The sequence below is a fragment of the Protobothrops mucrosquamatus genome, unplaced genomic scaffold, assembly GCF_001527695.2.
Source record: "Protobothrops mucrosquamatus isolate PMUCROS unplaced genomic scaffold, P.Mucros_1.0 scaffold327, whole genome shotgun sequence".
Classification (NCBI taxonomy): domain Eukaryota; kingdom Metazoa; phylum Chordata; class Lepidosauria; order Squamata; family Viperidae; genus Protobothrops; species Protobothrops mucrosquamatus.
Window position 1 is genome coordinate 498407 of NW_015386666.1, and position 21024 is coordinate 519430.

Sequence of the window (21024 nt, forward strand, 5' to 3'; positions counted from 1 at the left end):
TGACTACAGGTAATACTTGTGTTTTTTTGCTTATGTCAGGCTCCAAAAACCAAGAAAGATACATTGTGATTTTTCCAAGCAGATTTCTTTATTGTTCCTCACCTGTGAACAGAATCTTGCCAAACTAAAACAAACTACCACCCTCATAAAGGAACTATTAAGGAGGAGTTGTCTTTAACCTCTTTCTTTCAGATAAACAATCTGAACTGAGTTGTCACTTACTCCTCTGAAATGTATTCCCTCCTAGCTGGGAATCCAGACTATATTTCATCAGTTAGCTCATTGAGGTAGCCCAGGTCAAGAAACAGACCCCAAAAGAAATACTGGGATTCTATTTATTGATACTGGATAGAGTAACAGAATCTTGAAGCCTCTGAGTTTTTCCTTCCCTTCCTCTTAGTCCAGAGAGTCAAGGCAGAGTCGCTTTTATTAAAAAAATATTTTTTGTGAGCCATCCAGGATTATGCTACATAAAATGAGCAGCTATTCAAATATTTTATACAATCAAGCAAGTAAAATAAGTTTCTTTCTAACTTATTTCTTATTTCCCTGGGATCATTAATGTTTTGGTAACTGCCTCATTTCTTCTCCAAGTGGAGAAGTTTGCTTTAAAAAAAAAAGAAATGGCATTGAAGGGGTGGATAGGGATAGTGCCAAATTAGATAAGACCAGGGGAGTTGGGGAGGTTAAGAGGGAGCAATCTAAACAAATATAATCACAAAATTGCAAAGAATTAAAGGAAACATTTTAACAAAACAATGTTAAAAAAATAACACTCTTAAAATTGTGAGCATTCAAATTTCGATAACAATGGAGGTGCTACGAAATGGCCAAGGAGACATCATGCATTGTCTCTGAGTTACTTAACCTTGCCTCTTAATGTCATGTTTATCAGCACCCTACATTTGGCAAACACGCAAAGCAGAATATTGATCTCAATGAACTTTTGTCAGTTGTTGATATAAAACACTGTTAACTGTTGTTTTAAAACTCCTTACCATTCTCTGCGTTTTCAGGTTCATCAGCTTGGCTGTGAAGTTGTTGTCTTGTTGTTGGAGTTGAATCCTGACCAAATCAATCTCTTTAACTGGGCTATAGATCGATGTTATACTGGATCCCATCAGCTTGCTTCAGGATGCTTCATAGCCATTGCAACTGTGTGTGGAAGCAGGTATCAACAATAAGCAAAGCTAAAAAAGTGATCCTTGCAAGTTAATCAGGATCCATGTAAAAATTAAAAATAAATTACCCTAGGACTTTTGAACAGGATAGACTTAAATTATATGTTCATGTTTTGATCGGACTGCATACATGCATGACCATTAAAATAGTCCCTTTTAGCCTAAGCAACATTATACAGAAACAAAGAAATAAAAGTCAAGAGATAATTTTAAAAAAGGTAACATAGCAAAACTAATTAGCACTACCATTCATAATGTATCTTTCTATATTGTATTTTCCTGTCCTTGTTTCCCCGTATCCATATATCACCTTCCTTTCCTCTTAAACTTTTCGCCTCTCTTCTTCAAAGAATCATCACCTCCATCCAACTATGACTTACTCAGTCTCCCCCTTCATTTTGATTCTTCACTCTTCATATGTCCATTTTCCATTTTAATCCTTGTTCAATCGCCGTGACCATACCTCAATATATTTCTTTCATATTGGTCACACACTCTTTTATATTCAACTCACATTCATTCAGCTCCACTTGTTATTGAATTTATGTCTTGTATTACCATATACAGGTAGTTTTTGACTTACAACCATTCATTTAGTGACTGTTTGAAGTTACAATGGCATTGAAAAAAGTGACTTATGACCATTTTTCACACTTACAACCGCTGCAGCATCCCCATGATCATATGATCAAAATTCAGATGCTTGACATTTGGCATGTATTTATGATGATTGCAGTGTCCTGAGGTCATGTGATTCCCTTCTGAGTTTCACTTGAAGCACACTCACATTTGCACTCTGTGCAAACCAAGAAATCTAACCTGGAGTGACTCTGCGGAAAGATGAGTGGCCAATAAGATAGAATAGATGGATGGATGGATGGATGGATGGATGGATGGATGGATGGATGGATGGATGGATGGATGGATGGATAGATAGATAGATAGATAGATAGATAGATAGATAGATAGATAGATAGATAGATAGATAGATAGATAGATAGATAATAAATACCTTACAAGTGCACTGCTGTTTGCACTGACCAACTTGGTAAGTAGTATAGTGACACCCACTCAAGAATAGACATATCATTTAAACAAATACAATAATTTTCAAGGGATCTGGATTTATGATTTCTTTGGTTCCACAATCTGACTCCTTAAAGTTACCAATGGAAATGTTAAATGTTTCCAATGGATTATTTGTCTTGTTATATACACTTAAAAAATAAATTCCCAAGAATATCACTAATCACAATAAGCAATTTTAATTATTATAGCAATGCAGTTTTGAAAGCAAGGCATTTTCCCATATTTATCTTCAGCTCTGTCTGCAGGGTTTTTAGCATTCTTTGGATTTGTTCTGCATCAGCTTGTTTAGGTTAAAAAAAATATTAAAAGGGAACACCAGTTGTTGGGTACTTAGTCTGTCACTTATTTATTATAATGAATGACTTGATTGATTTGTTTTAATCTAATGTTAGAGGAAAGCAAACTGTTATGTATATTCTTAAGATCCTGACTCAAGCACAGAAGATGTGGCATTATAAGTAGCAGTATTACTAATTTAGATACAGTATATGCCAAGGCTCCCAAATTATATGCCATGGTGTCCCAGAATGCTGCAGTAAACTTGCAGAGGGGCTATGGTATATTTTAAATTTTTGTGGAAAACACAGCAACATCTGTTGGACAGCACAAAGTACTTTTTTAGGATGTCATGAAAAAAAATACACTTATACACATAATGATAAATATGTTATTTTCTTATAATTGGGTATTATTTGTCTTATACATGGTGGTGCAGTGGTTAGAATGCAGTACTGCAGGCTAACTCTGACCACAGCCTAGAGTTTGATCCTGACCAGCTCAAGATTGACTCAGTCTTCCATCCTTCCAAGGTTGATAAAATGAGGACCCAGATTGTTGGGGTAATATGTAGACATTGTAAAATGCTCAGAGTGCACTTTGAAGCAATATGTAAGTCTAAGTGCTATTGCTACACAGTTGTCTTTTGGAGAAAGAGAATTCATTGTCATGTTTGATATAATTCATTGTTTTCAGTAACTGTTAGGTTATTGAGCTTGTTGCCTTGAGTGTATTATTTTGTGTAAAGCAATTGAGAATGTTCATTTAAACTTAAAAATCTCAAACAATCGCACTCTTTGTTTGCTATTTCAGGAACTACCCTTTTGACATTGTGACTCTTTTAAATCTAGTCTTGTTTAAAGCATCTGACACCAGCAGAGAGATTTATGAAATTTCCATGCAACTCATGCAGGCATGTATGAAATATTTTTTAAAAAATCTTATAAACTATAAGGAAGAGTAAACAATTATACAGTTTGCTTTACATTCAACAGCACATTACATATTGTTGAATGGAACAAATAAAGGAAAACCACTGGTGGATTTCCTTGGCTTCATTTCATCTCCCAAATGTTATCAGTTAATGGAAAAACAGCCGCCAGTTGTTCTCTCTGTTTTTTAAATTCACTTCTAGTGTGGTTTCGCTAAACTCATGTTTCTAAGAACTCTGCTTTAGACCAGCAAGCATTACTGAAAAGTACAATCAGGCATTACAAAGACAGATGTTTCTGCAGATGTTTCTGCAGAAGTCAGACAACCAGTGTCTCCTGCAATTTATGCCCAAATTGCCACAGAGAGCTGTTTCCAGCCTAGAGGAGAGGGTCTAGTTTCTGCAATAGCTTCACGCAGCCAACCAGAAGTGGACAGTTCCTCCTCTGATTGTGAAGCAACCACATCTTCCATCAGGCTTATTAGATTGAATCCATGGCAAAAATTGTTTGGTCTGGAACAGCTAAAATGAGTTGAAGCTGCCACAGCTGTGAGATTGAAGTATGTTCAACATTACTGTATGTCATGAGGAAGTTGCATTATAGGACAGTAACCAAGGTATGTTGATGGCAGAGTTAGAGATATGTGAGGAATGAGACCTGGGCCCTCAAATTATGAGACCTGGGCCCTCAAATTATCCTGTAATTTGAGAGTTGTGCCTTATAGCTTGTCTTTCATCTCTTTAAAACCTTTCCTTTAAATATTTTAAAAAATAATTTGGGGAAATAAAGCCTTGGTATCAATATTTATGAGATTTATTTACTAATTATGATATTTAGAGATTGTCAGCTCTAAAATTATTAGCTTACATCAAAGAATAACAGTAAACAAAATAATAGTAAGAAACAATAATATATCTTTTACAGAGAAAATGATAAGGAAAAATTTTCTTTTTTTTCCAATTTCTCAGAAAAACACAAAATTACAACAGAGGGAGCAAGGATTTTTTCCCCCTGCCATTTTTCCTCCTTTTTTTTCACTTTGATATCTTTATTGTGACTGAGTTGACTATTCTTTTATTTTCCTTATGGGAGGAGAAGGGAAGGAGGACAAAATCAATGGTAACCCACGTACAAATACTTTTAGCCCTTGCAGCAGATACAAAAGCATAGGCAGAAACTGCTAATCATGAGTAATCCATTAAAATTTATTTTCAATAATACTCCATCATTCATTTATCATCTATATCATTTCTGTTTCTTTTTAATCTTCCAACAGATTTTGGAAACAAAGCTTTTTGTTTATTCCAAGAAAATAGCTGAGCGAAGACCTGGCAGCATTCTTTATGGGACTCATGGTCCTTTGCCACCACTTTACAGTGTCTCATTAGCTCATCTGTCCTACGAACTAGCAAGAATGTACCCTGAGCTGACACTTCCATTGTTTTCAGGTATAAGTTTCTATTTATGTCTTCAGCCTTACTAGCGGAAAGATGATCTATTATCTCATATATCCTCCTATGGATCTGTGAACATATCATATGTGTAAACTCTTAGAGCTACAGGACATGATTTTGCATCTTTGGGGTTTTTTTTTCCTTTACATATGCACAAAACAGTACTGTAGAACTAAATAAGCATCTAAAACAGGGGTCTTCAAACTTGGCCCACTTGGCGCTGGCTGAGGAATTCTGGGAATTGAAGTCCACAAGTCATAGAAGGGCCAAGTTTGAAGACCCATGATCATGTTTTCCACTTAATGCATTTATCTTTAGATACTATTCTTTCTTTTTGCAAATGTTGGGCTAATGTCATCTTACCATGGTGAAGACAACATATTTTTTGAAGGCTGAGTAGAATTTTAAAATAAAATGCTTTAATTATTTATTTATTTATTTATTTATTTATTTATTTTCCCATGAGTTATCTATTGTTTCTTTAAACTACGGTCCCTTCGAGTCAGATATTTGTCAAGTAACAAATATTACAAGTGACCAAAAGGCTTCTGCATGATTCTGAAGGATATCTTAATGGCAAAATAGCCAGAATCTCATTAAATTAGCAAAGGCGCAAAACCAGGTTTTTTTTTCATCTTTGTTATTGCCATTTCCTTTTGTTGTTGCTTTGTTCTGGTCTATTGGATAGTATCTTGGATTTAAAAAGGCTGATGATTGGTACCCTGGTTATGCTGGATTATTAATCAATAATTCTCCAATAAGAATGGTTGATGGCAATTCTATACTTGTGACAAAAGTCTTTCCAAGTTGTTCACAATTTAGTACTGAATCCAGCTCTGTTAAGATTTGGGACACACTGACATTGCTTTGATCATTAACAACTGGATGTGAGAGTGCAGTTCTCCTAGATCTATTGGCAGATTTCATAAGATCAATAACCACAGTGTCTAATGGGCCTTGGGGTTATTTATTTATTTTATTTTATTATATTTGTATAGCTGCTTATCTTACAAGACAGTGATTCTGGGCAAAGTATAGCACTAAATTAAAAACCAATAAATCTATATTAAAAAATCACAATTACAAATTCTATAACAATGACATACAAAATAGGAGCGGATGTTACTAAGCACAGTAAGGGATCCATTGCAAAATCTCCCTAGTTCTCTGGGACTCCCAGATCTGATAACATAGCCAGGCTTTGAGGGACTTGTGGAATGTTGAGATGGATGTAGCTAATCGGTGAGCAGATAGATCTTCCTATTCCTAGTCCAACATCTTCCTTCCTAATTTGGATCTTCCTGCTCCTAGTTCAACATCTAATCACTGTTCCACAGTGACTCTGCTTCTCTGTCAGTTGCTGGAAATGAAATATATTTCTGTCTTTATAATAAAAAATTTTGAACTCACGTTCTTGACATTTTATCAGATGAAATGTATTTGACAGAATTTATTGTTGAACTAAATGCTTCATTGTCTTTCCCCTAAAGCTAAGATTCTAGGAGTGGTTTTTTTTTCAATTGATTTTAGAAGTAAGTCAACGATTTCCAACAACTCATCCAAATGGGCGCCAGATCATGCTCACCTACTTGCTACCATGGCTTCATAACATTGAGCTAGTAGACAGCAGACTTCTTCTCCCAGGTTCAAGTCCTACCACCCCTGAAGATGAAATAAAGGATAAAGATGGAGAAGTAACTGTTTCATGTGGCTTGAAAGGAAATGGCTGGGGCTCACCAGAAGCCACATCATTGGTGCTTAATAATCTGATGTATATGACAGCCAAAGTAAGCAAGAAAATACTAAGTGGTCTATAAAATATGAAATGTAGTGCCATAATATTAGACCAGGATTGAAAGTTGCATAAATAATTCTCCCTCTTTTTTATCTGCACAATGTTACATAATGATATATTGGAAAGGTCTGATTATTATTATCAGTCAGTACATATTTGTCAGTACTTTTCTGCAATTTTATAGCAGCCAAGACTTAATGTAGCTTGACCTTTATAATTCAAATGGATTCTGTGCACTAAAAAGATCTTTCTCCTTTGTCTCTTTAACTCATTGATTACCTTTCAGTTTGTCTTATATTTCACTTACTTTAGCAATCACTCTCTGTATTCTGATCTCATTCATTTTTCATATTTCTGTTTAGTATGGAGATGAAGTTCCTGGACCAGAAATGGAGAACGTCTGGAATGCTTTAGCTAATAATGAAAAATGGAGCAACAATCTGAGAATAACTCTGCAGTTTCTGATAAGCTTATGTGGGGTTAGCAGTGATACAATTCTTTTACCTTATGTAAGTAGGTTTTTTTTAAAAAAAGTTGTATTATTCTTATCGAACAAAACAGTATGTATTCAAAATAATGTATCAGGAATAATTTTATGAGTTTATTCTACTGAAGTTGTTAATAAATTTGCCCCTACATAGGAGAAAAGATACCAAATATTCAGTAGACTTTATAAAGGCTATCTCTTTATTTTCATATGAAATGTGGAACCCAAAGCTTAGCAAGTATAGCACCCCAGAAACTAAATTGTCCACATTTGATCACAAATTACTATTTTTTGATTATACTATAGTTTAAACAAAGAAAGCTGTAAAACAGATTAAAAGCTCTGGTAAATTTCAGTGTGCTGAATTTGTGGATAGCACCTAGCTGAATTTGACTGATCTCAAGCTAAGTAGGATGGAATCTTGTTGCCAATATGAATGTGCCCATGACCTCATCAAGAATTAAATTCAAATGTTATTTATCTTCTTATTTATTAAATTTATATGCTCCCATCTCACTGTCAAATTGAAGGAAACTATGCCTTTGTTTAACCGTAATGAACATTTTTAAGAATTCTCTGACCACTCCAAAATTAACTTAAAATATAGTTCTATCCTATTAATTAAAATCAATATGTACTCTGAAATCCTTGCAGATCAGCTTTAAAAAATTATAACCCTTTGCAGACCACAAAACTTATTGCTCATTTCTATCTTATGTAATGAGAAGCTGTTCAGTGGCATGATGGTATTATATTAGAAAGTAATTGTGCTTCCTTTATTTCTCTATAACAGAATCTTTCTGTAAGCAGTTTCTGCATGCTTTCATGTTTTGAGACTAATCCTGATAGTTGTTAGACCCATTAGTTTTTGGGCATAATGATATATCCCTATCCAGGTACTGTCCAGATGTGTTATGTCTATAATTCCCAGATAATTCTGCCATCTGGCAGCCAGTAATATGAAGAAGGTTATTTTATATTATTATACCTTTAAACATGTCATCTATGTGTCTGCTCTGCACATTCTTACATTACCTTTTTTGTAGATAAAAGCTGCTAAATGCTACTTTTTTTCAGATCAAAAAAGTTGCCATCTATATGTGTCGGAACAATACTATTCAAACAATGGAAGAACTTCTATTTGAGCTCCAGCAAACAGATCCCGTGAATCCCATAGTTCAGCATTGTGACAATCCACCATTTTATCGTTTTACTGCCAGCAACAAAGCTTCAGTTGTTGCTTCTGGTAAGAATTAAAGCTTTCTACTTTTATTAGAGATACTATATTTGAAGGAATTATAATATCAATTTTTCAGAACAGAGTTGCATGTGTTAACATTGAACCTCTGTCTTATATCTTCCTTGGTGCTTTTCAGACTGAAATATTTCATCGAAACATAAATGTATAGGTATAGTCCTCACAGTTACAGTAGATTAAAGTACAGTCTTTGAAATCAAGTAACCACAATGTAGTTAAATATTCTTGCTCACAGTGGGCCTACTCTAAATAGGTTTGGATCCAACATTTTAACATCTGCAGAACAAAAAATATATCTGTAGATTTATTTATATTTGCTGTGGGATTAGGTATTTCTAAGAATAAAAGGCATGTTTTTACCGACTGAAGACCTGCTATATATTTTTTAGGATAGTTACATTCATGAGCTAGTCCCAGATCTATTGTAACTATAGACAAATGCTTTCAGCTAAGTTTATTTACACTTCAGTTTATGCCAACCCTTCAGATCCTGTTCTAGGTTTCTGTAAAGTTCATGCAGTACAGATGTTTGATCTGGATTGCAAAATTAGTGTTGTAGTTCAAATATAACCAAATATAATAACTTTATATACAGTATGCATGGCTATTCATGTATATTCAGCCTGAGTTGAACTCTGAAATACATAAGTTTTAACCATATGCTATATGCATAAAAATGATATAATCATCATATCACCATCATCATCATAAATAGGAACCTATGATAGGACAAAATATGGAACTTAGGAATGGGGCTCAAAAGAACTTTCTCTGATCTGCTGTTCTATTCCAACAACTCATAATTTGCAAATCGTTGCATATATAACAGAGAAGGAAAGAAATAAGCTGCAATATAAATGTTTTTTTACTTACTGTACATAGATATTAATTTATAACATGACTCAGAGAAGCCAAAAAATATAGTTTGGTGATTGTTGAGTTATGCATTGCATTGGATGTGTGTGTATATTTGTGTAGTTTCAAAATGATTATTTTTAATAATACTTTTGGTTTTACATGTATAGGAACTACATCAAGCAGTAACACTGTTGTAGCTGGCCAAGATAGTTTTGCAGACATTGAAGACAATAGAATTTTAAAAGAGACAGATGAGAGGTTTGTAGTAAACATCTCAGACATTTTCTCCCTCTTTCTGGATTAGAAATGCTTAGTACAGTAGATCTCCAGTTTGAGTACTGGTAACCATCATTAATCACAATCTTATGATCTGTGGTTTTGTTTCTGGGATTAACAATTAAAGACTAGACCTTGGAACAGAGGTCTCCAACCTTTTGGGCACCAGGGACCGGTTTTTCCGTGGACCAGAGAGTGCGTGGTTTTGTGTGCTACCTGCATCCCACGGATGGGGCTTTGCTTGTTTGTGCTGGCATGCCACGGACTGGTACTGGTCCATGGACCTGGGGTTAGGGACCCCTGCCATGGAATATACATAAAGTTGATTTTTATATACCTACAGCTTGGAAATGTTTTTTGGTTCATGTTTAAAACTGTGGATGGGCTTTGAATAAGGGTAAAGCTTATATTGTTAATATCTATTCTCTATTTTTAGAAGTTCTGCTTTCCGCTAATAAACTACGCTTTTTTCATTTTTGAAATTCAGTAATTTCACAGGGGAGTTATATCCTATTGGAAATGATTGAACTTTCTAGACTGAATATGGAGGCAGAACTTTTAGATAAAAATGCTACCAAATTTGGAAAAAAACTAAACTAATATGAACACAGGCCTAATGGATAGAGGTGAAAAAAATTGAGAAATAAAGTTAAAACAAGAATTTTTACATTTTTATCCATCCATTGGGATATATAATACTATTATGAATTGAGTATGTATTAAGATTTTAAATAGGTTTTTGTGTGTTTTTTCCTATTTACAAGGTTTAGTAATGTGATCAGAGCACATAATCGATTAGAATCAAGATACAGCAATAGCTCTGGAGGATCTTACGACGATGATAAAAGTATGTCTTGATATTTGATTAATATTAATTTTTGTGAATGGTGTTATTCGCTAATACTAGCCAGACATGATTTGGACAGCATATTTGAACCATCCATTTCAATAGAAAATATTAAATATCTGCTTCGATCTCATTTAAACCTTTCAGTTCATTGAATTTAAGTTTTTTTAACTCAAAGTTTTAGTTATGCATTAATATTAGCCTCTGATTAGTATCCATTTGTTATAGTCATTTATATATTTCCATATAGGTTTTATGTATATATTTTATGTGAATGTTCATATTTAAAATGTAGTAAATTAACAAAAATATCAACATAAAATATATTAGCAGCACATGTCCTTTTGTCTTATTTAAATACCTGTATGTAAAAAAAAATGCATCAGATTTTCACAGTGTGCATTGACTGGTTTGTAATGGTGACAATATCAGACTCCCTATCTATTAAATTGTCAAACAGAAAGCAATCAGCAGCATACACCACAGCAAACAGATGGTTCAGCTATCAGAGAAACAAACTTCTCTGCTCTCTAGCCCCATAGCACCTTCCACTAGCTTAGTGTCCTCTTACCTTAAATTCAAGCACACCATGTCAAAGTGGGTAGCCTGCCTTCACTTTCGGGTGTCTTTCTTTCCCTACCTCTCCCTAGCCGCTGCCAGGTACAGTTGCCAATGGCCTTTCCTTTGTCTGTCTTTCCTTACCTCAAAATGCCTCTGCTCAAATTACATGTGTTTCGGGGCTGTGCCTGGACAAAGTACATATTTTAGTCCTGACACTGCTCAACCAAAATTTCTTGGTCCATGCTCACTATTACTTCGATAGTTTTGAACATTTTGTATTAGCTTATTCCAGTGGTTCCCAACCTTTTCTATACCCTGCACCCTTAGAACGCTTCTGATATATTCTCGCATCCCTTACGAAAGTTCCTAATAACGGCAACGAATTATGCATATACACTATAATTTTGAAAACCCAAGTTTTTGTACCCTCTGGAATATCGTCTCACACCCCTGGTTGGGAACTCCTGGCTTAATCTAATAGTCTAGTAATGGCAATGTTGTTAATGGCATTAGTGATCCCATTGTGCCAATACCTTCTATCTGCACTGCCTTTATCTAGATTTAGTTTAAAGTGCTACTTTAAAGCTCTACTTGGCTTGCTGACCACCTATTCTGGGCATCATCTGAGACCCCAGGGGTCTACAGGAAACAGGACCTTTTTAAAGATAGCACCCCAATATTAGAAGATCTATATTTTGGAATATCTATATGCTGCGGACTCAGCCAGTCAAAATATTACAGTTGGGAGGATCCAGGAGAAGAGCCCTAATGGGGACACATCATTCTGGATGTGGTTGACAGACTAAGATAAGATCCTACCTCTCCTCATATTCATCTTGCTTCCACCCTGCCTATTTTTGTTAATTTTAACTAATTTAATGTTACTATTCATTGCTTATTGTTTTAATATCTGTATTGGTTTTTAGTTATTGTAAGCCACTTACAACCTCCAGGCAAAATATAAGTTGAATGAATGAATTAATTAATATCCATTCAAAGGCATATATTCTTGTCTTTTAGCTGCCAATAAGATACTGAGATTTGATATTTGCACTGCATTGTTTCTCTGATCTTAATTTACCTGAACACTGCTCCAAGAAGGTTGGCTATTGGACAATGTAGAAATGTAATAAATGTTTCTGCACAGATGATCCTATTTCTCCATATACAAGTTGGCTGCTGAATATTGTGGAAATGAAACAGCCACAACCTTTGCCAATGCCATTTAATGGAGGGTGCTGGGCACCACTTGTTGACTACCTTCCAGAAACGATTACACCACGGGGACCCCTCCATAGGTAAGCACAATATAAGGAAACCCCAGTTTCCTAAAATATTTCAACTGGTCCATCTTCTAATTGTTCATTCTATCTTAAGAGTTCTAAAACTTGTCTGCCATAGTGTGTAGGACTATGGAGCTGGACAATATTTTTTTAATCTGGGGGCTGCTCTATGATTTTGGCCTTTTATGGCCTTGGAAGCCATAAAAGCCATGGTCAGTGACCTCATGGCATCCATAGAATGGGTGTCAGCAAATGTGACCTCATGACATCCATAGAATGGGTGTCAGCAAATGTTGGGATATTTTTTATAATATGCTAGAAATTATATGAATAGGGCAGAGGCTATGTATTCCAGTTATTTACTCATACAATTTAAATAGAACACCTATAACCGTTGTATCTTCTCAGTATAAACAGAATGATCATTTAAAATCTCTTCCACTTTAGTTATTGTTTCTTGTGTTGTTTTGATCTACCTTTTGTTTGAAAATTGTTTAACCAGCATTAGAACAAAACAAAACTCATTCCTTCAAGTTCAGCACAGTATTCAATTCCTTTACAAATATCTTTATTCCTTTATAAATACCATCCAGCAGGCCAGATTGGTACCTGGCTTGCAATAAATTAAAAACAATTGAAGATATATAGTAAAGTACCCAACTTCTTTTTGCTCTTCTCTTCCCATAGCAGGATTATTACTTCTTTCTACAAATTATATTTGTGATAAAGATGAAAACATTATTTGAGTTGGCTTTTTTATTTTCCCTATTTTTCAAGTTGAAGACTACAAACTTTGCAGCTTATGAGACATTATTTTCATGAATCTGTTCCAATTATGAATCCATTTTACCACATGAAAATGGTTTGATCAATTATATTCTGAACATAAAGAAATACTAGCATCAGATAGGATGATCTAAATTAAGTTTAGGTACCCTATTGTGATATTGTACTTAAAACAGACCTTTGTGAGGTTTTGACAAATCAATCACATTGTAAATTATATTTTTAGTGATTGGTGTATGGAATTTCAATATATACACATCTCTATTTTTCTCCCATGGTGAGTCCTGAAATGCCAAAAAATATTTTGAATCAGATCCTGCAAAAGCGTACTTTTATTTTGCCATTGCATTTTGACTTCCTCCTTTTCCCATTTAACCTCTTGTACTTCTACAAAATGTATTCCAGGAAGTTATCTAACCTTTCAAATGTGGAGAATTGTGGGGGACCAAATATGGAGATATTATTTTCTTAATAAACTGCAGACAGAATCACTGACATGCATTTAATACAGAATATATAATTATCAATGCCTTTCCTCATATTAACCACCCTTCTATTTCCTTTACTTTTACTATAGCTTAGAAATTGTCACATACCTGAGCTATTCTTGGTATTTTGTGATCAACTTCTTCATGTTTCTGCTTTATTCTTATTTCTCATTGCAATGTTTGAACTGATTGATTTTATTTTTCTTATTAGGTGCAATATTGCTGTTATTTTCATGACTGAAATGGTAGTAGATCATAGTGTAAGAGAAGACTGGGCCCTTCACCTACCATTACTGTTGCATGCTCTGTTTTTAGGTAAGAAATAATAACTAAACAAAAATTTAAGAGAAAATTGAGTTTGTTTATGTTACTCTTCTGTCACTCCATTCCTGCATTTTTTTCCCTTTTACACTATGGATTTATTTACATATCACAATGAGATTTAAATTTTTAAATCATAATTTAATCTATAAACCATGTTTTGTAAAATATATAAACATATAAATTGTGATTTATAAACCATAATTATCTAAGTTTGTAGAATGTGACAAACTGGAACCAAACATTATTATATCTTAGGATAGTATAGTATATGATTCCGTACTACGACATTATCGAACACAAATTTAATAGGGTCAAAATTTGGTCAACATACTTCATTCTTGGTATAAAGCTATATTCCAAATCTCACTTTTTGCTGATTATCTCCTTTGTAAACACACTTAACAAATTAATTCACTATGAGTTCTGCATTGCCATTTGCTACTTTGCTGATTAGATATTCCTCTAATTGTCAGGAACAGATATATTTTTCACATTCATTTATTGTTTGTTCATTCATTTTTTTCATTTGGCCATCTACCAAAGAATTTCTAGGCCACAGACAAAGTTCAAAACATCTTGATAACATCAAATCACAGACAACATCCATATTTATTTTATATTTCTCCAGTTACACCATTTGCAGCTCAGTCCTTTCATTATAACGAATCAAATTAGTTATGTATTTTTATTCATTTTTTTTTCTTGTACATATTTGTGAATGTATGCATGTATACAAATAGACCAACTTACACTTGAACCACATATTCATAACAAAACTTTTCTATACATCTCCTCACTAAACAATTATTATTTTTATTCATTCTTGGCCCATTTTTTTTGTACTCCTTTGTATTATTCCTACCAATCCTCTCATATCACCTAATAGAGTATCTTTTCCCTCAAATAAAATATTACATTCTATGAAAAATGGCAATAAATTATGACATGATTTTGGACAGAAATTCCCACAATATTGTCCTTATAGAATCAGAAACCATACATTCTGTATGGAAAAAAATAAACAATGTATTAGTTTCTCTAAATTTTCATTATGGTACTTTTACTTTACACTTTAATTCTAAAATTCTAAATTTTACTATCGGTGGGAAGTTATTAAATGGTCACCATTTAGAACTTGAAATACTATTAGGACTATTAACTGGTTCTTGGGATTTTCAGACTTTGAAAGTGATATGAATCACTAAAATAATACATGAATTTGAATAACATTTCTCTGAGAATAAAATTGGCAGACTACATTTTGACAGTGCTGTAAACTTCCTGTCATGAGGCCTCATACTTCTGAAAAAATAGAGAAGACAAAGCACTCAGGCTGCTTGGAGCATGTATCTACCAAAACTCAGCATCATGCCTTCTAGGAAGAAATCCCAAACAGCCATCCTTGGAAGACAGGGACAATGAGACTGGGCAAGAACACTACAATCATGGCCTTGAATGACCCCACAGAACAGGTTGGGGATATAATAGGAACTGTTACTCCAAGTGCTTATTAAAGAAAACTTAGCAAGCTTAATGCCAGCAGCTTAGCAAAGGTCATCTACATCCAGGCAGAGCAGAGTAAGTGTAAACCCCTCAAATTTGTTCACAACCCCGTTGTTGTAATCCACAGTTTGAGAACCTCTGGATTAACCGATTGTCCTATGAGATTTTTTTTATGTTTATCAACCACTGGATTCAATTATTTTTTTTCTCTAATGTTTAGAATTGTAGTCTTAGATAGTATAACGTTTATTGTTTTAGTTAAATTTTTGGTTGTTACTAGGATGATGGGTCATGTGAAGTACTGTCTTCAAAGACATGAGTATTAGAGATGAAATTCCTCTAATGCCTGCTATAATATCTTAATGGGAGATGTCCATGGAATTTCAGGGCTGTAAACTAGATCTTAAAAAATCTCAGAAGAATGCATGACAAATTACTACTATATAATTTAGTTATGACTGTGTCCATGTACATATATCAACAGGAGTCAAGATTTATTCAGCTGTGTTAATACTTTATTACAAACAATTATTAAAATTGATTAATACAATTAAATATTGCAGCTCTAGTCTAATTAACTTTTTAATTATGTGCCAATTTAATGTCAGCTCTTAGTAATCAGTCAAATAAAACTTCCAGAGTGACTTGTCTTCAACCTAACCAATCAGGTTTCCCAATGATGCATTCATCCATCCATCAATCAATCAATAGATTAATCCAATTAAATGTTACAGCTTTATTTTTAGAACATACAAAAATCATGCAAACTTATAAACAAGAATAAAATTATATTTTTGGTTTTCCCAAATAAAAGGCTATTCAAATACTTTTCACTTTTTCTAGCATATGAGCTTTTTGTGCTTCTTAATTAATCAGACATCCTGATTGTTTTCTTTAGGCCTTGATCATTATCGTCCAGAAGTCTTTGAGCATAGCAAGAAGCTGTTACTCCATCTGCTAATTGTATTGTCATGTAATAGCAATTTTCAAGCCATAGCCTCAATGCTTCTTCAGACTAGAGAGATGAATGAAACCAAGACACTTACAGTCCAGCCTGTGCATTTGCCCGAATTCTTCTATACAGGTAATGAAAAACCAGTTTCTGGGCTTTCTTTCAATTTTGTTTGAGCTTGGCTGTCATCGCTTTCATAATTCTATGGTGCTCAACATAGAAAAGAATGAAAGATATAACAAAGACTCTTTTCTGCAGAATTCTGTTTTAGTACTATGTTCTGATTGGATCTATCTGTAACAGATTTTTCTTCAAAGGCATATTTTCCTATATTTCTTAATAAAATATGTATGTTTGTATGTATGTGATCTATCTCACAGTGAATGTAATGTAACAAAATTATGACCTCTATGTTTATATAGATTTTTTTCCACATTTTTGCTAGGTGGCTTTGACTTTCTGCGGGAGTATCAGTCTTCCCCTGTGCCAGACTCTGGGCTCAGCTCTAGTTCCACCTCTTCCAGCATCAGCCTTGGAGGGAGCAGTGGAAATCTCCCACAAATCACCCAGGAGATAGAAGACATTGACCCAACTTTGGAGACAAATGAAAAGGCAAACAAACTAATAGAGTTTCTAACCACCAGGTAACTAAGGGCAGAATACATATCCCATTTTAATTCTTAAAAGCATTATGGTGTGCTTTTAAAAGAATTTGTATTAATTCATAATTCATTGAAAAATGAAGCCTTCACTAATAGGTTTCTTGGGTATAACAGCATGGGCACGATGTCCTTATTTTCTGCTTTACAAGTAAGAGACAGTTTTTGCAAATGCCACTGAGATTCCCTCTTTCTAATCTTAGCCAGAAGTGAATGTTAGTATAAAACAGGTGTAGGAAACAGATGTAAAAAGGCACTTGACTTGCTTGGAGCAATTTATTTCAGGTTGTGGGGAGAAGAGTATAATACAATAATTCTTTTTTGGCTGGCAGATTGCTTCTTAAAAATATAGCATCACTCTATGAAATAAAGATTGCACTGTCACTCCAATACTTCATTCCCCATTGAAATTCAGAGCAGACTCTTGAATTAATCTTTGTTTTTATTTTTCATAGTTAGCTGAAATGGGAAATATTTTCTGCATCAGAGACTAAAACTGTCTTCTCCATCTTTTCTTAGACTTTTTAAAAAGGGATAAACATATTCATACATTGTGCACATCAACGGTCTCTTAGAATAATTACAAGGCTTACCTAACTGTCCTGACAATACAACAAGTTTTAGTGAGAATGAGCAAGGAAAGAACCACAGTTCAATGAAAGAACATCATCTTAAGAGGGCATTCTTCTGCTTTCTATAGTGGCCATATAATGACCATGAAGCTCTTCCTTATTATCTATTTAGTATGAGGGTAACATCAGTGCTTTTTTTGTAAAAAAAAAAAAAAAAGGTGCTGGAACTCACACACTTCATAAAACCCGCTTTGCCTACCCTACAAAGTTCCATCCAAAAAAGGTGCCGGAACTCCGTTCTGGGCGTTCTGTGAGAAAAAAAGCCCTGGGTAACATAATTCAGAACTTTTCATATGATCATTTGCTCTTAATAACAGTATCAAATAATTCAGCCTTCCCCCAAAATGGTGTCTCTAGAACTATTGGAATCTCAACTCCTGGGTTGACTTACTTTATACAATGTTACAGCTTGTCTATACTGTAAACCCTTTGCCTACAGCAAGGGTAGGCAACCGTGGCTCTTTTATGACTCGTGGACTTCAACTCCCAGAATTCCTGAGCCAGCCATGCTGAGGGGAAAGGGAGAGGTTTCCAAGCTGAGCCATGCTGGCTCAGGAATTCTGGGAGTTGAAGTCCACGAGTCATAAAAGAGCCAAGGTTGCCTACCCCTGGCCTACAGTCTTCATCTGAAGGAGGATGTATGTGAACTGTGCCATTGTGTTGTGCTATTTAAAATAATTTACTTTAATCTCAAAATAAAATATATCAATTTTCTGATTTTTAAGGGCATTTGGTCCACTCTGGTGCCATGAAGATATCACACCCAAAAACCAGAATACAAAAAGTGCAGAGCAGCTTACCAACTTCTTGCGTCATGTTGTGTCTGTCTTTAAAGATTCTAAATCAGGTACTAAACCAATTGATTTTATAACATCTTTACTTAACAAGCAGCTTTTTCAAATTTTATTTTGCTGGACAAAATCCTAGTTTTCAGAATAATTGTTGCTCATGATCACTAGTAAAATAAAATAAATCATGGCATATAGATTTGTTTTTATGATTTGAGTATTGCCATAAATTAGGGGAATAAAAAAATGATTTTACTTGTATTGCTTTATTGATCTCCCATTTGGCTATGGTTTATAACAGAGGCAGACCAAACTGAAGGGAATCTGACTTTTCTCAGGATTCAGGTGAGGGATTTTTCCAGCATTCCTTAGTGATTCAAAGACAAAATTTGAAATACCATTTAATATCTTAACAAATGTCCATTGAATTATTCTCTAAAGAGTGCATGAAGCTCTAAAGAGTTTAAAGGCATTTCTTCAATTCATTAAGCATGGTACATTGGAGATGCCTGGGGAACAGTCTTATTTGGGATCAGATTGATTCTGTTGGACCTGAGGAAATGGACAGAATCTTTGGTCTATAAGCATGGCCACCTGTGATTCATATCTATGCCCCTTCTGGTTGATTGAGGCACCTCAGAGATGACATGTGGGTGGGTCCTAGAGACAGATTATTCATTCTTGATAGAAAATGATATTCTCGGCACCATTTAAAGAGATGTTTGTACATCCCCTTTTCATTCTTGGACTTTATCTTCTTGATTAATTTTTATCCAGTCTCCCATCTCTCCTTTTTAGGGAAGATGTTAAGTAGTGGTTGTGCTGCAGCTCTAAAGGATTATCTGGGCCCTTCCACTCATGTTTCAGATTTGGATATGGGATGAAACAGCATTGGTCACACTTTTGGATGACCTCTGGCAGGAGCAGGATGGAGGTAGTACATCCATCCTGGCTCTTCTTGACCTCTTGGTAGAGTTCATCAACCATGGTATCCTTTTGATTGACTTTAGGAGTTGGGATGGAGGGCACAGTTTTATGGTGGTTTACCTCTTTCCTATGGGACTGGTCCCAATTGCTGTTGATCAGGAAAGAGAGATGCAGCTGCAGTCCTTGATTTGTGGGGTACTGCAAGGTTCATTGCTCTCTTGTTTCCTTTTTAACATCTACATGAAACTGCTGGGTGAGATTATCCATCACCACAAGAGGAGCTACATTCAGTATGCTGATGATACCCAGTATACTGAGATCCCATCCCACCTAATCAGACAGGAGGGTATATTGCAGGTGTATATCTCCATCTTGGATGAATTAAGGGATGCTATGAACTGTCTTTCATGGTGCCTAGAGGCTGTGGGGATCTGGATGGGGTACAAACAGGCTGCAACTGAACCCTGGTAAGATGGAGTGCTATGCATAGGTTTCTCTGTAACTGGGAGTTTACATCATTCATCCTGGATGGGGTTGCATTGCCTCGGATGGACCCGCTGTATAGTTGTAGGTTCCTCCTGGACTCACAACTTCTGCTCGAGAAGCAGGTGGCAGTTGTGGCTAGGAAGGCCTTTGCTCAACTTCATGTTGTATATCAGTTTTGCCCTTTCCTGGATCAAGAAGCCTTTTTTTCAGTCACTCGTGACCTAATCATTTTCTATATGCACTCTATATGGCACTATTCTTGAAGACGTTGCAACTGGTGCAGAATGCAGTGGCATGAACAGTTCTGAGAGACCCTCAGACATGTAACACCTCTGCTATGCAAGCTGCATTGGTACCGGTTTGCTTCCGAGTCCAATTTGAGGTTATCATTTTTAAAGCCCTTTGTGGCATGGGACCAGCCTTCCTGAGGAACTGTCTCATCCCAATTACATTGTCCCAACCCACCTGATCAGACAGGGAGGGTACATTGCAGATCCCATTGGTTAAAGAATTTTGACTGGTGGGTCATCTTTGCAACATCTTATTCCCAGAGGTGAGGTGAGACCCCATTCTTCTGTCCTTGCAAAAGAATGTTAAGACCTGGCTCTGCCAATTGGCATGGAAGTTAACGAGTGATATCGACCTCAGGGGTGACTGTTGAGGTGAGAGTGCTCCCTCCATCTTTTTTTAATATGTAATAACTTACTTTCAACTTTGTCCTTAAGTCTGTTAACTTTGTTGTATTTATGGTTTTATGCCACTTTTTACATTTTTATGGTAAATCGCTCAGAATTTATTTATTTATTTATTTATTTATTTATTTATTTATTTATTTATTTATTGTTTATATTTATATCCCGCCCTTCTCCTTGCGGACTCAGGGCGGCTAACAACCAGATAAAAATACAAAATACAAAAACTACAGATTAAAACATGATTAAAAGGCAAATATTAATAATTGGTCTAAGTAATTTAAAATTATATTAAAACCCCCACTAAAAATTTTCCCCTAGGCCAGTCCCGCAAGCTGGAATAACCATGTCTTAAGGGCGCGGCGGAAGGAAGGGAGATCAGGGATCACCCTGATCTCTGGGGGTAGTTCATTCCAGAGGGTGGGAGCTCCCACAGAGAAGGCCCTCCCCCTTGGGGTCGCCAGCCGGCACTGTCTGGCCGACGGCACCC

The 21024-nt window shown here is 35.2% G+C and overlaps 1 protein-coding gene across 1 annotated transcript in view; it reads left to right on the forward strand.

Annotated features, from left to right (window-relative positions):
* The window catches only part of FRY (FRY microtubule binding protein), a 147575-nt gene that overhangs the window by 76198 nt on the left and 50353 nt on the right, over positions 1-21024 (forward strand). The window contains exons 29-41 of the mRNA XM_015815247.1: positions 1017-1171; positions 3360-3459; positions 4755-4926; positions 6463-6719; positions 7090-7236; positions 8292-8460; positions 9498-9588; positions 10371-10453; positions 12162-12312; positions 13783-13886; positions 16297-16482; positions 16796-16994; positions 18367-18488. Of these exons, the coding sequence (XP_015670733.1) occupies positions 1017-1171; positions 3360-3459; positions 4755-4926; positions 6463-6719; positions 7090-7236; positions 8292-8460; positions 9498-9588; positions 10371-10453; positions 12162-12312; positions 13783-13886; positions 16297-16482; positions 16796-16994; positions 18367-18488 (1936 nt within the window). The remainder of the gene's footprint in view (positions 1-1016; positions 1172-3359; positions 3460-4754; positions 4927-6462; positions 6720-7089; positions 7237-8291; positions 8461-9497; positions 9589-10370; positions 10454-12161; positions 12313-13782; positions 13887-16296; positions 16483-16795; positions 16995-18366; positions 18489-21024) is intronic.